The sequence below is a fragment of the Geotrypetes seraphini genome, chromosome 5, assembly GCF_902459505.1.
Source record: "Geotrypetes seraphini chromosome 5, aGeoSer1.1, whole genome shotgun sequence".
In the NCBI taxonomy this organism is placed as follows: Eukaryota; Metazoa; Chordata; class Amphibia; order Gymnophiona; family Dermophiidae; genus Geotrypetes; species Geotrypetes seraphini.
Genome location: NC_047088.1, coordinates 32,027,391 through 32,039,504, shown reverse-complemented (window position 1 = coordinate 32,039,504; position 12,114 = coordinate 32,027,391). Strand labels below are relative to the sequence as shown.

Here is a 12,114-nt window from a genome sequence, read left to right as displayed (position 1 = left end):
CCTTGACCTGAAGACAAACACCAGAAAGAGGCACAAAAACAACAATGAAGAAGACCAGATGGTGCTCAATCCGGGACATCATATCTGATCTGTACCCCCTCAGAAAGAAATTGCCAACCACCACTACCTTACGCCTTCTAGTGGTCATGGATCCAGCAATTTTGGAGATTTCAAGCTTTGGTCTTTTCATCTCCATGGGATGCTCTCATCTCCACTTCCAGGGCAGCATACTGGTTCTTCAGTTCAAGGGCAGGTAGAATCGCAATAACAATCTTGAGTCTAGCTGTCTTCCTCAGCATAGCCTCTTCTTCTCCACTGCTGGAAATCTTTGACGCCTCATGAACCATTTCATTGATGTACCTCTCATTCTCACAGATGCTTCTCGGTCTTGCCACCTCTTCTCTAAGATCCTGTGCTTCCTTCATGAGGGATTCAAGCTGAACACAGCTTGCACATGGAACCATTCCCTCTGCCTGAGTAACATTTTCTGTTTTTATAGAGACGGAAGCTGTAACCTGAGCAGCAGCTTTGGTGACACAATGTTTCCCAGCCATACTGTGGTTGCAGAAGTACTTACACCTGGAAGAAAAAAGAAAACAGAAAAATCCTACCAAATCAATGCCCTGTTGCTGGTTGGCTGAAGAGCCAAAAAAGTTCCGCCTTGGGGTAGGCAGGAGGGAATTAACCTCAAGGGTCACCTGTGGAGTCTGATCTCTAAGAAAGTCCTCAGAAACAAGAAGATAAAGACATTTTTCTGGTTTGAAAATAGTCATTTTCCCTACTGGATTTTTGACATTTCTACAAAATGTCTAAACTCAGATTTAGGGCTCCTTTTACAAGGTGTGCTAGTGGTTTTAGCGCGTGCTAGCCACTACTGCCTCTTTTTAAGCAGGCGGTAATTTTTCAGCTAGCGCGCACTATTCTTGTGCATGTGCTAAAAACGCTAGCGCACCTTTGTAAAAGGAGCCCTTAGACTTCATATAAAAAATGGTCTGTCTAAAAATACAATTCAAAATTATTTAAGGTACTAAACTTTCAATGTGAATAGAACAGAGATTTTAAAAATTATTAAGAATGTAAAAAGTCTTGCATAAGTCTACATACCCATTTCCAAAAATTGCCATCACAAAGTCCTCAATAGTTGAGCTGATTTGAATACTCCTGGATGAAAACATGGACTGTGTTTGTTGAATATATGAACAGAATTTGAAGGCAAGGTATAAACATGGAGCTGCTGAAAGAACTCTGGAACAATTATTCAAAAATACAGATTGGGGAAAGACTTTAAAAAAATTTGGGTGTGCTGTATATCCCATTCAATGTCAAGACCATTATAATAAAGTGGAAACAATTTGACACTAGAAAATAGTCTCAATCAGGTCATCCCTCCAAAGTCAGTAAGAACATAATAACATAAGCCGTGCCTCTGCTGGGTCAGACCTGAGGTCCATCATGCCCAGCAGTCCGTTCACACGGCGACCCATCAGGTCCAGGACCTGTATACTAGCTCTCTATCTATACCCTTCTATCCCCTTTTCCTTCAGAAAATTGTCCAATCCCTTCTCGAACTCCAATACCATACCCTGTCCTATCACTCCCTCTGGAAGCGTGTTCCAGGTGTCCACCACCCGTTGGGTGAAGAAGAACTTCCTAGCATTGGTTCTGAATCTGTCTCCTTTTAATTTTTCGGAATTCCCTCTCGTTGTTGTAGTTGTCAAAAGTTTGAAGAATCTGTCCCTCTCTACTTTCTCTATGCCCTTTGTGATCTTATAAGTCTCTATCATGTCCCCTCTAAGTCTCCGCTTCTCCAGTGAAAAAATCCCCAGACTCTCTAATCTTTCAGCATATGAAAGGTTTTCCATGGGTTAAGAAGAATAGGATGCTTAGAATTACTTTAAAAGTACTACAGATGCCCAATAACTTAGATTGGAGAAAAAGCTTGTTCTCCAGTTCCAAAAAGGCCATATTTGTGGAATAATCTTGAGAGACTAGCAAAAAAGAAGCCACTGTTTTAATAAAAGAAAAGAAAGCTATACGCTATGTCATGTAGTGTTTCTTGGCACATATTGCAAGTGTGATATAAAATCATAAACATACTGTAATTACATTTCTGTTATGTCCCTTCTGGATTTCATATGCTAGGTGTTCAATCCCAACCCGCAGTCCTTGTATTGCAGAAATCCACAACTTTTATGAGCACATGCTCCACCCCCTTAGCCTGAGAGTTAGTAAACAATCCTAGTTTCAGTTTCTGCAAGCAGTCCGTGCAGATGTTTTTTGCAGATGCTCTGCTTCTATTTCTTATTTTTTCGCTTTGTTTGTTTCTCGGTGGCTTCAGTGCCTTCAGACCCCTCCCCGGTGGTCCTCTGTCGGAGAAAGACGTAGTCCTGCGGTGCTAGACTGCAGCTTCACAGAGAAGCTCTGGTCGATCTGTGGAGCCAGCCTGTTGTGTGCCACCTTCTTGAAGTACCCGGGGTCCTTCCCGTGGGAGTCTGCTGGCTGAGGACCCTGTCCTAGGTTTCTAGCGCAGGCTGTGTGTGTCTGGACAGCAACCCACCTGGGTTTCAAGGTGCAGGCTGCCTTTCCTGCCCCTGATCGCGTGGCAGAGGATCCATGGGGGTGGAGGTTGTACTCTGTATCTGGTCAGCTGGCAATCCAAAGATCTACCATTCTGTGCTGTTTCTGAGGCAGAAAGACCTATTTATCCACTCAGCTGCTTTTAAAAAACGCTGATAGGCAAAGGCACTGCAAAACTGTGAGTACCTTCATTATTTCCTATGGGAACTTAAGGGGTGGCTTGGGGAACAATTTAAAAGTCATTTTGCACAGATTATATGGGTAGGATTTAGGTCCCCACCTCCCCAGACCTCAAATCGCTATTTTTCAGCTTTTGTTTATTTTTGCCATTTTTGCTGTGAATGCGTGATGGTGGACATCTTGGATTTTAAAATCGATCTTATTTTTTTTTTAAACACTTATATTCTGCAAATCACAAACATCTCTGTGGATTACAAAAACATACAAATAAAATAATACAACAAACAATCAAAACAGCCATAAATCACTAAATCACAGATAAAATTATATTGATGCCTTTGCTGAGAGTGGTTTCCTCGGCTGCCCTGAGCGTCTGGATTTGGAGGCACTTATCCATCACATTTTAAGCGGGCTTCTGTCCACCTCTTTACGGATGATGTTCAGACAGAGTTTCATTTCTATTTTCCACCTTCCATTTCTCTGGTTTTTGTCCTGGACCATTCTCCTGTGCTTTTTCCATTCAGTCCACAGCTCCTTGGTCTGGTTTCAGAATAATGTGATCCCCGGAAAGCTCTTTCTGATCTGCTAAAGCTATGTCTATGCTTTTATCACCTGGATTCTGATTTTTGGCAGGTTTGAACAGCCTGAGGTAGATTCTGCTGTGGCACTGGTTTTCCAGCACCTCCCGCACTTTTGTCTCAGTGTTAGTAACTGAGCCAGTTTTCTATAAGCAGAGGGTCCAAGTCCACCCTTCCTGGGACAGTGGGTGATCCAGGCTCTGTCTCGGGTGTACGAAGGTGCAATGGGAACGGTAGTGTATCTGCTGCAGGCGTTGGCAAGTTCAGGAAGAGAAGTTCCTGGAATTTCTGGGGCTTCTCTTCATCTCCAGACAGGGTTGTGTGTTTCTTCTCAGGACTAGTAGACAGAACCTTCATCAACAGATCAGAATTCTCTTCTGCAGGTTCTGGGGTCTTGGGTAACCTCCTTGGAAGCAATCCTCTGGGCTGGAGCGCCCATGCATTCTTGACGGGAGTCCCTCCTATTTTAGTGATCTCCACTGAGTTTTCCCCTTCAGATGCTGCTTCCCTGGACAGAGCCAGCTAGCAGCATTTTGAGCTGGTGGCTCTCAGCCAGGGCTGGCTTCTTCAGATTTCTGTGGATGACTCTTAGGACGGATGCCAGCCTGTTGGATTGCAGGCTCACTACGGGGCTCGTTCCATTGAGAGGCAGTGTATTCCTGGTCTGCCAGTAAGGAAACTGCTCAGCACCGAGCAGCAGCCGGTTAGCAGCAGGGCAGGAACTCAGAAAGTTCCCTCATGCCCGCTGCACCTCCACTGGGGATCGGCAGATGAGGCTAGGGCACGGAGGGTGCTGGGTGCAGAGCCTGACAGGGGAGGGAACGAGGGAAGGTAGGGTGCACTGGGTGCAGAGTCTGATAGGAGAGGGAAGGAAAGAAGGGGCTGGGTGCAATACCTGACAGGGGAGGGAAGGAAGGAAGGAGATGGGTGCAATGCCTGACAGGAGGGGGAAGGGAAGGGAGCTGGGTGCAGTACCTGGCAGGAAGGGAGCTGGGTGAAGTGCCTGACGGGGGAGGGAGAGAAGGGGGCTGGGTGCAGAGCGGGGAGGGGGGCTGGGTGCAGAGCCCGACAGGGCAGGGCACTTGAATATTAAGCCGCCCGACTTATATTCGGATAAACCATTTTTTTCTCCTTTTTGGAGGGAAAAAGGGGCTCTTGACTTGTATTTGGATCAACTTATAATCAAGTATATATAGTATTTGTTGGATAAACAGGGAAGACATTAATGGACGGCCTCTGAGACTATAAAAGTGCTTATAAATATAAGATGTAGCACATTAAAACATGAACTTTTTCTTAAGGTTTTATCTTGGATCCATCCAGAGAGTCAAGCAACAATCACCCGCTGTAGTCAACCCTTAGTGGGCCCAAATGACAAACGATGCAAAGAAGATGAAAAGTATTTGCAAACAATAATGGATGCCAATGCACAGTCTCATAAACTGATCATTTTTGATGCCAGACAAAACAGTGTAGCCGACACTAACAAGGTGATTTATGTTGCATGAATAAAAATTATGACATTTGAGGTTTCTGTTAACAATTTGGTCTTCTACTCATAACCTATAACATATTTAACATTATTGTTGATCCTGTTTGAGTAATTTGAATTTCAGTACAATTTTAAGAGCTAAATTGAGTATAAATATCAAAATCAAATATATAGACCTGCATATCCTTTTACAGAAGAGAAAGAAATCCAAAAATATATGTGCTTTTGAACTGGAGGGGAGGGAGGAGAAACACAATTACACCACCTAGTTTGAGATTGATATGAGGAGTGGTTTAAGAAGTTTTTAGTCTTTAGAGGAGGTGTTAAATAAAGTCCATTTAGTTTGTTTGTGTTTTAGGAACATCATAAAGAGTAGCTCTCTAATTAGAGCTATAATTTTTAAATGGCAGGCAAAAGGTGGAGGATATGAAAGTGAAAGTGCTTATCCAAATGCTGAACTGATCTTTTTGGAAATACATAACATCCATGTAATGAGAGAGTCGCTGCGTAAACTAAAAGAAATAGTTTATCCTATACTTGATGAGGCACGATGGCTGTCCAATGTGGATGGAACCCATTGGTTGGAATACATACGGGTAAGGGCTTTTTAGACTGATTAAAAAAGTATATTTTGTTTATACTGTATAACTAAATATCACATTTCAAAATACATTTACTTAAAATTTTAATGTGGATCAATGTGAATTTACTCATATATGAAAAGACCAGAGAGAAATCCCATAAGTAATCTCAAATCTGTTGCTGATAGGTCTGGCAGCTCCTTTCTTCCACTGGCACACTCATGTCCTGCAACGTTGTGATCTCCTTTCCAGCCTAGTTGCTGTGTGCCACCAGCACACATACAAATAAGTACTTGCACGTCTGTGTGGTGGTTCTGTGGTCACAGGTTGGTTACCACCCGTGCCTACTTTATCCCCAAAAATAGGCACACTTTTGTGAGACTAGTTTTCCCTGGGTAATGGTCAAAGTGAAACTGCTTATTCTCCATGGACGAGCAGGATGAAGAATATTACTGGCTGGTAGTGTCACTGGAGCCCAGCATGGAAATGCATTCCCGTATTTTTTCCTAGAAGTGCATTTCCAGTGCAAAAGGGAACATGAGTTTTGAACAGTGGGTTATTCAGCTCTACCCATGGGTTTTTGTAGAAGGAATCATCTACAGCTTGTCAGCTCCGCTGCACATCAGTGGGCAGTCACCATCTCAGTTTTTCTTTTCCAAACGAGTTGAGAAGGTGTATCTTTCTTCTGTTCTGCAATTGATTTATTCTTTTCAAGTTTTAATCTGAAATGCTAGACTTCACAGTGCCCCAGAGGTTCCAAGGATTTCTGGGATGGCTCTGCCTGGGAGAAAATAGCCTCTAGTTTAGAGAGCTGTAGCTGGTGGGGGGGGGGGGGGGTGGAAATAACACTTTTGCAGGGCACCTACCTAGCTGGCTTGCACTAACATGATATCTTGGGGTGCATTCCCTCGGGAGCTCAGCTTGCCACTGATTTATCAGGTGCTTGAGTGCAGGCTGAGCCTCGTGCAGATCCAGAGGGCTGTAGCAGGACATAAGAATAGCCTTACTGGGTCAGACCAGTGGTTCATCAAGTCCAGTAGCCCGTTCTCACGGTGACCAATCCAGGTCACTAGTCTGGCCAAAACCCAAAGAGTAGCAACATTCCATGCTACCGATCCAGGACAAGCAGAAGCTTTCCCAATGTCTTATTAACAGACCATGGACTTTTCCTCCAGGAATTTGTCCAAACCTTTCTTAAAACTAGCTACACAATCCGCTTTTACCACAACCTCTGGCAACGCATTCCAGAGCTTAACTATTCTCTGAGTGAAAAAATATTTCCTCCTATTGGTTTTAAAGTATTTCCCTGCAATTTCATTGAGTGCACCCCTCCTGAAGATTCATGAGAAGGTAGTGGGGTTCTCGGAGCCAGTCTAAAAGGCAGCCTGAAGAGACAAGCTTCTGGAAGATCTTAACTTGTATGCTTGTCTGAGGCAGGAACCTTCTCCTTTGTCCAGCTACAGTGTGAGCTGATGCAGGCATGGCACCAGGCAGTTCTGTGAATACAGTCTAATACTGTCTATGGGAGACTTCAGGATGATTCCAAAACAGTAGTTTTGACGGTCTCTAGGGCTTCCTGTAGGGTCCCCCACCTCCAAAAACCCCCTTCCCTGATTTTATTTTTAAAACTTTTATTCAGCTCTCCTGGGCTGTTTTATGGTGCTAAAACGCTGCGAAAAGCTATCTTGAATTTCCCAATTTTAATTTAAAAGCCTCAATATGCCTTAAAACACCTCGATTTTACTAATAATCAATTTATATGCGTTCCCCAGGCCTTTCTACCCCTGTATCATGTCAAGATTGTGTTGGATGGCTGGTTGAGGAGCGACCATGTGACACGTGCTGCGGGGCACGTGAGAGGGTGCAGAAGTGCTGGGCTTAGTACCCTTTAGTCCCTTGGCTCTTGAGCACGCAGCCCTGTAGAAGAAAGAATATTCAGAGGGGGTTATGATCTAAGAAGCCAACTACAGTCGTAGCCTATTCTGAGGTTTGGAAGACTGTTTTTTCATCAGTGGTGTGCGGAACAGAAGGTGGAGCCTTTTAGGGCCCTGATTTTTGCTGTTCTTTCATTTCTTCAGAACTGTCTCAAAAAGAGCCTGGCCATTGACCCCTTTAAAGTACAGGTGGCAAGCTTCTCATGCCTTGGCTCAAGTGTAGAAAGGGTCTTTGGTTTCCCATCCGGATGTGTCCAGGCTTCTGAAGGGAGAGTTGCGTTTGCATCCTTCTATGCACTTCCAACCACTTCCAAAGTGAAATCTTAACATTATGCTAAGGGCCCTCAGTGGAGCCCCGTACGAGCCCTTGCAAGAGGCATCACTAATGGATCTGACCATCAAAGTGGTTTTCCTGGTAGCTATTACCTTGACAAGAAGGCTTTCAGAACTTCAGGCTCTCTCATGTAGAGAGCCATTCTTCAGATTTATGGAGCTGGGTGTGTGCAAACGCATGGTGCCTTCCATTCTGTCAAAGGCGGTGTCAGCATTTCTTGTCAATCAGGAAGTCCAACTAGCTCCATTTTAGGTTATAGGTGTAAAGAAAAAGGACAAAGTTTTGGAGTTACGGGACGTTAGCGCGATGTGATAAATGATTTTCGACTTTCAGATCATCTTTTTGGAGTTACCAGTTTTGGCGAACTGAGGAAGCCAACATCAAAGGCTTCGATTTCCAGATGGATTGGCATAGCTATTTCATGTGATTATGTTGGCTGTGGAAAACAGCCACCAAGCTCCTTGATGGTACATTCCACCAGAAGTGTGGCTTCTTCAGGTCAGAATCCTGGGCAGTTCTGCCTGAGGAGATTTGTAGGGCAGCTATATGGTCCACTCTTCATACTTTCACAAATGGACACCATATTTAATACATAAAACCAAAACCTTTAAATATTTCTCAACTTGAGAAGCATGACCAATGAACCAGAGCAACTAATGAAAGGTGTGGGATAAGATAGTGCTTTTAAAGAAATTTTTTCTGCTTTCTGGCAAGGACAGTAATATTAAATTGCCAAAGAAATAACTTTTACTGATGAAAAGTCTTGTTTTAGAGGATGTTTCAACAAGAAAAATATGGCAGACACACACACTTTATTATTAAATCCAGAATTTTAAAAAATCAAAAGATGCAGTTTTAGTTTACGATATCTGCGTTGTTTACAGGCAGTCCCCGGGTTAAGAACGAGTTTCGTTTTTAAAGCTGTTCTTAAGTCGGATTTGTATGTAACTCAGAACTTGTAGATTTTAAGATTCTTGCTGCTTACCTCTACTCCCAGCTGACAAAAGGGTCAACTGCTCCTACCAGCGTTCCCTCTAAAGGTACAGCATGCGCAATAACACACTGTTTTTAATGTGGCCATGCATCATTCCTGAATCTGCTACAGGAAAAGTGTAGGAGTCTATGCCACTGGAAATACTGCTCAGTGAAATCACATGAAGCTGCAATCTCATTCTTAAGAATGAGTCGTACTTAAGTCAGGCGTCTGTAACTTGGGAACTGCCTGTATTCTTATTCTTTTCAGTAGATTTGTATTAATTTCCCTAATATAAGAAAAATGTATTATATAATTTTTCTTTTGTTGTAGATGCTTCTTGCTGGAGCTGTAAGAATTGCAGACAAAATAGAGTCCAGTAAAACATCTGTAGTAGTTCACTGCAGTGATGGCTGGGATCGTACAGTACAGCTCACATCTCTGGCAATGCTTATGCTAGACAGTTACTATCGAACTATCAAAGGATTTGAGGATCTTATAGAGAAGGAGTGGATAAGTTTTGGACACAGGTTTGCAGTGGTAAGTAGGAAAGTGTTCTGATTACTATTTTCTTGTACTACATCTCAGCACAGGAAAAAAAATGATGCTCATACAACTAGACCTTACTGCTGCATTCGACTTGGTGGACCATAGAACATAAGAAGTTGCCTCCACTGAGTCAGACTGAGGTCCATCTCGCTCAGCGGTCCGCTCCCGCGGCGGCCCATCAGGTCTGCGACCTGTGAAGTGGTTTCTGACCACTTCTATAACCTACCTCAAGTTCTATCTGTACCCCTCTATCCCTTTATCCTCCAGGAACCTATCCAAACCCTTCTTGAACCCCTGTACAGAGTTCTGGCCTATCACATCCTCCGGAAGCGCATTCCATGTGTCCACCACCCTCTGGGTAAAAAAGAATTTTCTAGCATTTGTTCTAAACCTGTCCCCTTTCAATTTCTCCGAGTGACCCCTAGTGCTTGTGGCTCCCCACAGTTTGAAGAATCTGTCCCTATTCACTTTCTCTATGCCCTTAAGGATTTTGAAGGTTTCTATCATGTCCCCTCTAAGTCTCCTCTTCTCCAGGGAGAACAGCCCCAGCATTTTTAACCTGTCAGCGTATGGAAAATTTTCCATACCTTTTATCAGTTTAGTCGCCCTCCTCTGCACTCCCTCGAGTACCGCCATGTCCTTCTTGAGGTACGGCGACCAGTATTGAACACAGTACTCCAGGTGCGGGCGCACCATTGCGCGATACAGCGGCTTGATGACTTCCTTCGTCCGGGTTGCGATACCCTTTTTGATGATGCCCAGCATTCTGTTTGCTTTCTTTGAGGCTGTCGCACATTGCGCCGATGGTTTCAGTGATGTGTCGACCATCACCCCCAGGTCCCTTTCCAGGTTACTCACCCCTAGCAGTGTTCCCCCCATTTTGTAGTTGAACATCGGGTTCTTTTTCCCTACATGCATGACCTTGCATTTCTCTACGTTAAAATCAGACAAACAAAAATCTGAACCTTGGTCAAACCCCTGCGGAGTTCCCCAAAGATCCCCTCTATCCCCGACTCTCTTCAATCTCTATACAGCCTCCCTCAGCTCTCACCTGGACAAACAAGGCATAACCTACAGCTATGCCGATGACATTACCGTTCTCATACCCTTCAATCAACCTGAACTTTCCATGACGAACACAATATACCAAACACTAAAATCAATAGCAACCTGGATGAAAGATCACAAACTGAAATTGAACCCAGATAAAACGAAATTCATCCTCCTAGAAAACAACAAAATACCAACCATAACCAACACTGAAATCAACGCAATCAACTACCCCATACAAACCACCCTAAAACTGCTAGGAATAACTATCGACAGATGCTGCACCATGCAACCACAAATCAATAAAACAATACAAAAGTCATTCTTAGTCATGAGAAACTTAAGACAAGTTCGGAAATTCTTCGAGAAAACTCAATTCCAGCTCATAGTTCAGTCCTTAATACTAGGCCTACTTGACTACTGTAATATCCTCTACCTCCCATGCCCTACAACCATAACAAAACAACTACAAACTATCCAAAACACAGCACTAAGACTCATCAACTCATTAAAGAAATATGATCACATTAAAGAAGCATATCTCCAATCGCACTGGCTTCCGATCCCAGCAAGAATACAATTTAAATTCTACTGCCTACTATTTAAGACTTTATACGGAGACAGTCCAAACTACCTGAATAACCGCCTCATCCACAACACTGCAACCAGACATAGGAAACTTCACACCCCATTCTCATACCCCTCAATTAAGAAGGTCAAACGGAAAAAAATATATGATGGCCTCCTGGCCACTCAAGCAGCCAAACTAGACAACCAAATCGCCAATCTACTGATGGCATCCCTCGACTACAAGACTTTTAGAAAAGAAATAAAGACCATACTCTTCAAGAAAACTCTGAAAAAAGAAATAATACCGCAAGTCTCAAACTCCACCTCTCACTAAAGCCAACTACTCCAAACAAATAACCTTACCCATTTCTTACTCTTTTTGAAAATGACCAATTTTTTTTTTTTTTTTTTTGTAAGTTCTTGTTGTAATACATTTTGGATAATTCTTTTGTAATCCGCCTTGAACTGCAAGGTAATGGCGGAATAGAAATCCCTAATGTAATGTAATTTATCATTTCTGTAGCACTGAAAGGCATATTCAACCTGTAATAGTCCCTGCTCAGAAGAGCTTGCAATCTAATTAGGACAGAACAAATGGGACAGATAGGGGTTGGGGAGCTTGCAGAGAGAATGATAGGATGGACATAGGTATCTTACAGTGAGTCGGAGTTAGGAATTGCAGAGATTGTCTCTTATATGTTTACTGTACAGTGCTGTGTACGTCAAGCAGTGCTATAGAAATGATAAGTAGAAGCTGAATGCATCCTCAAAAAGTGGGCTTTTACCTTGAATTTGAATCCTACTAGAGCGAGCTTGATGTATTGACTCAGTCTGTTCCAGGCATATGGTGCAACAAGGTAGAAAGGACAGAATCTGGAGCTGGCAGTGGAGGAGAAAGTTACAGATAAGAGGGACTTACCTGATAAATGGAGTTCATGGGGGGTGAGGAGCATTGGGGAGAGATTGAGGGGTTGCAGAGTGAATGCACTTGTAAGTCAGTAAGAGGGGTTTGAACTGTATTCTGAAATGGATAAGGAGTGGGGTAATGTGAGAATGATGGCTCTGGTGGAATATAAGTTGTACAACAGAATTTTGAATGGATTGAAGAGGAGAGAGATAACTGAGTGGAAGACTTGAGAGAAGCAAGTTGCAATAAGGGAGAGGTGATGAGAGTGTGGATAAGGATTTTGGTAGTGTGCTTGGTGATATTATAGAGAGAGAAGCAACAGGCTTTAGTGGTTTGTTGAATCTGAGTGGAGAAGGAGAAAGAGGAGTCAAAGTTGACCCTGAGGTTGC

General features: G+C 43.2%; 1 protein-coding gene across 3 annotated transcripts in view; it reads left to right on the top strand.

The window, feature by feature from the left end:
- The window catches only part of MTMR1 (myotubularin related protein 1), a 109,907-nt gene that overhangs the window by 60,996 nt on the left and 36,797 nt on the right, over positions 1 to 12,114 (top strand). For all 3 annotated transcript variants that reach the window (XM_033943975.1, XM_033943973.1, XM_033943974.1), the window contains 3 exons: positions 4,637 to 4,825; positions 5,238 to 5,423; positions 8,983 to 9,189. In XM_033943975.1, coding sequence (XP_033799866.1) covers positions 4,637 to 4,825; positions 5,238 to 5,423; positions 8,983 to 9,189 — 582 coding nt within the window. The remainder of the gene's footprint in view (positions 1 to 4,636; positions 4,826 to 5,237; positions 5,424 to 8,982; positions 9,190 to 12,114) is intronic.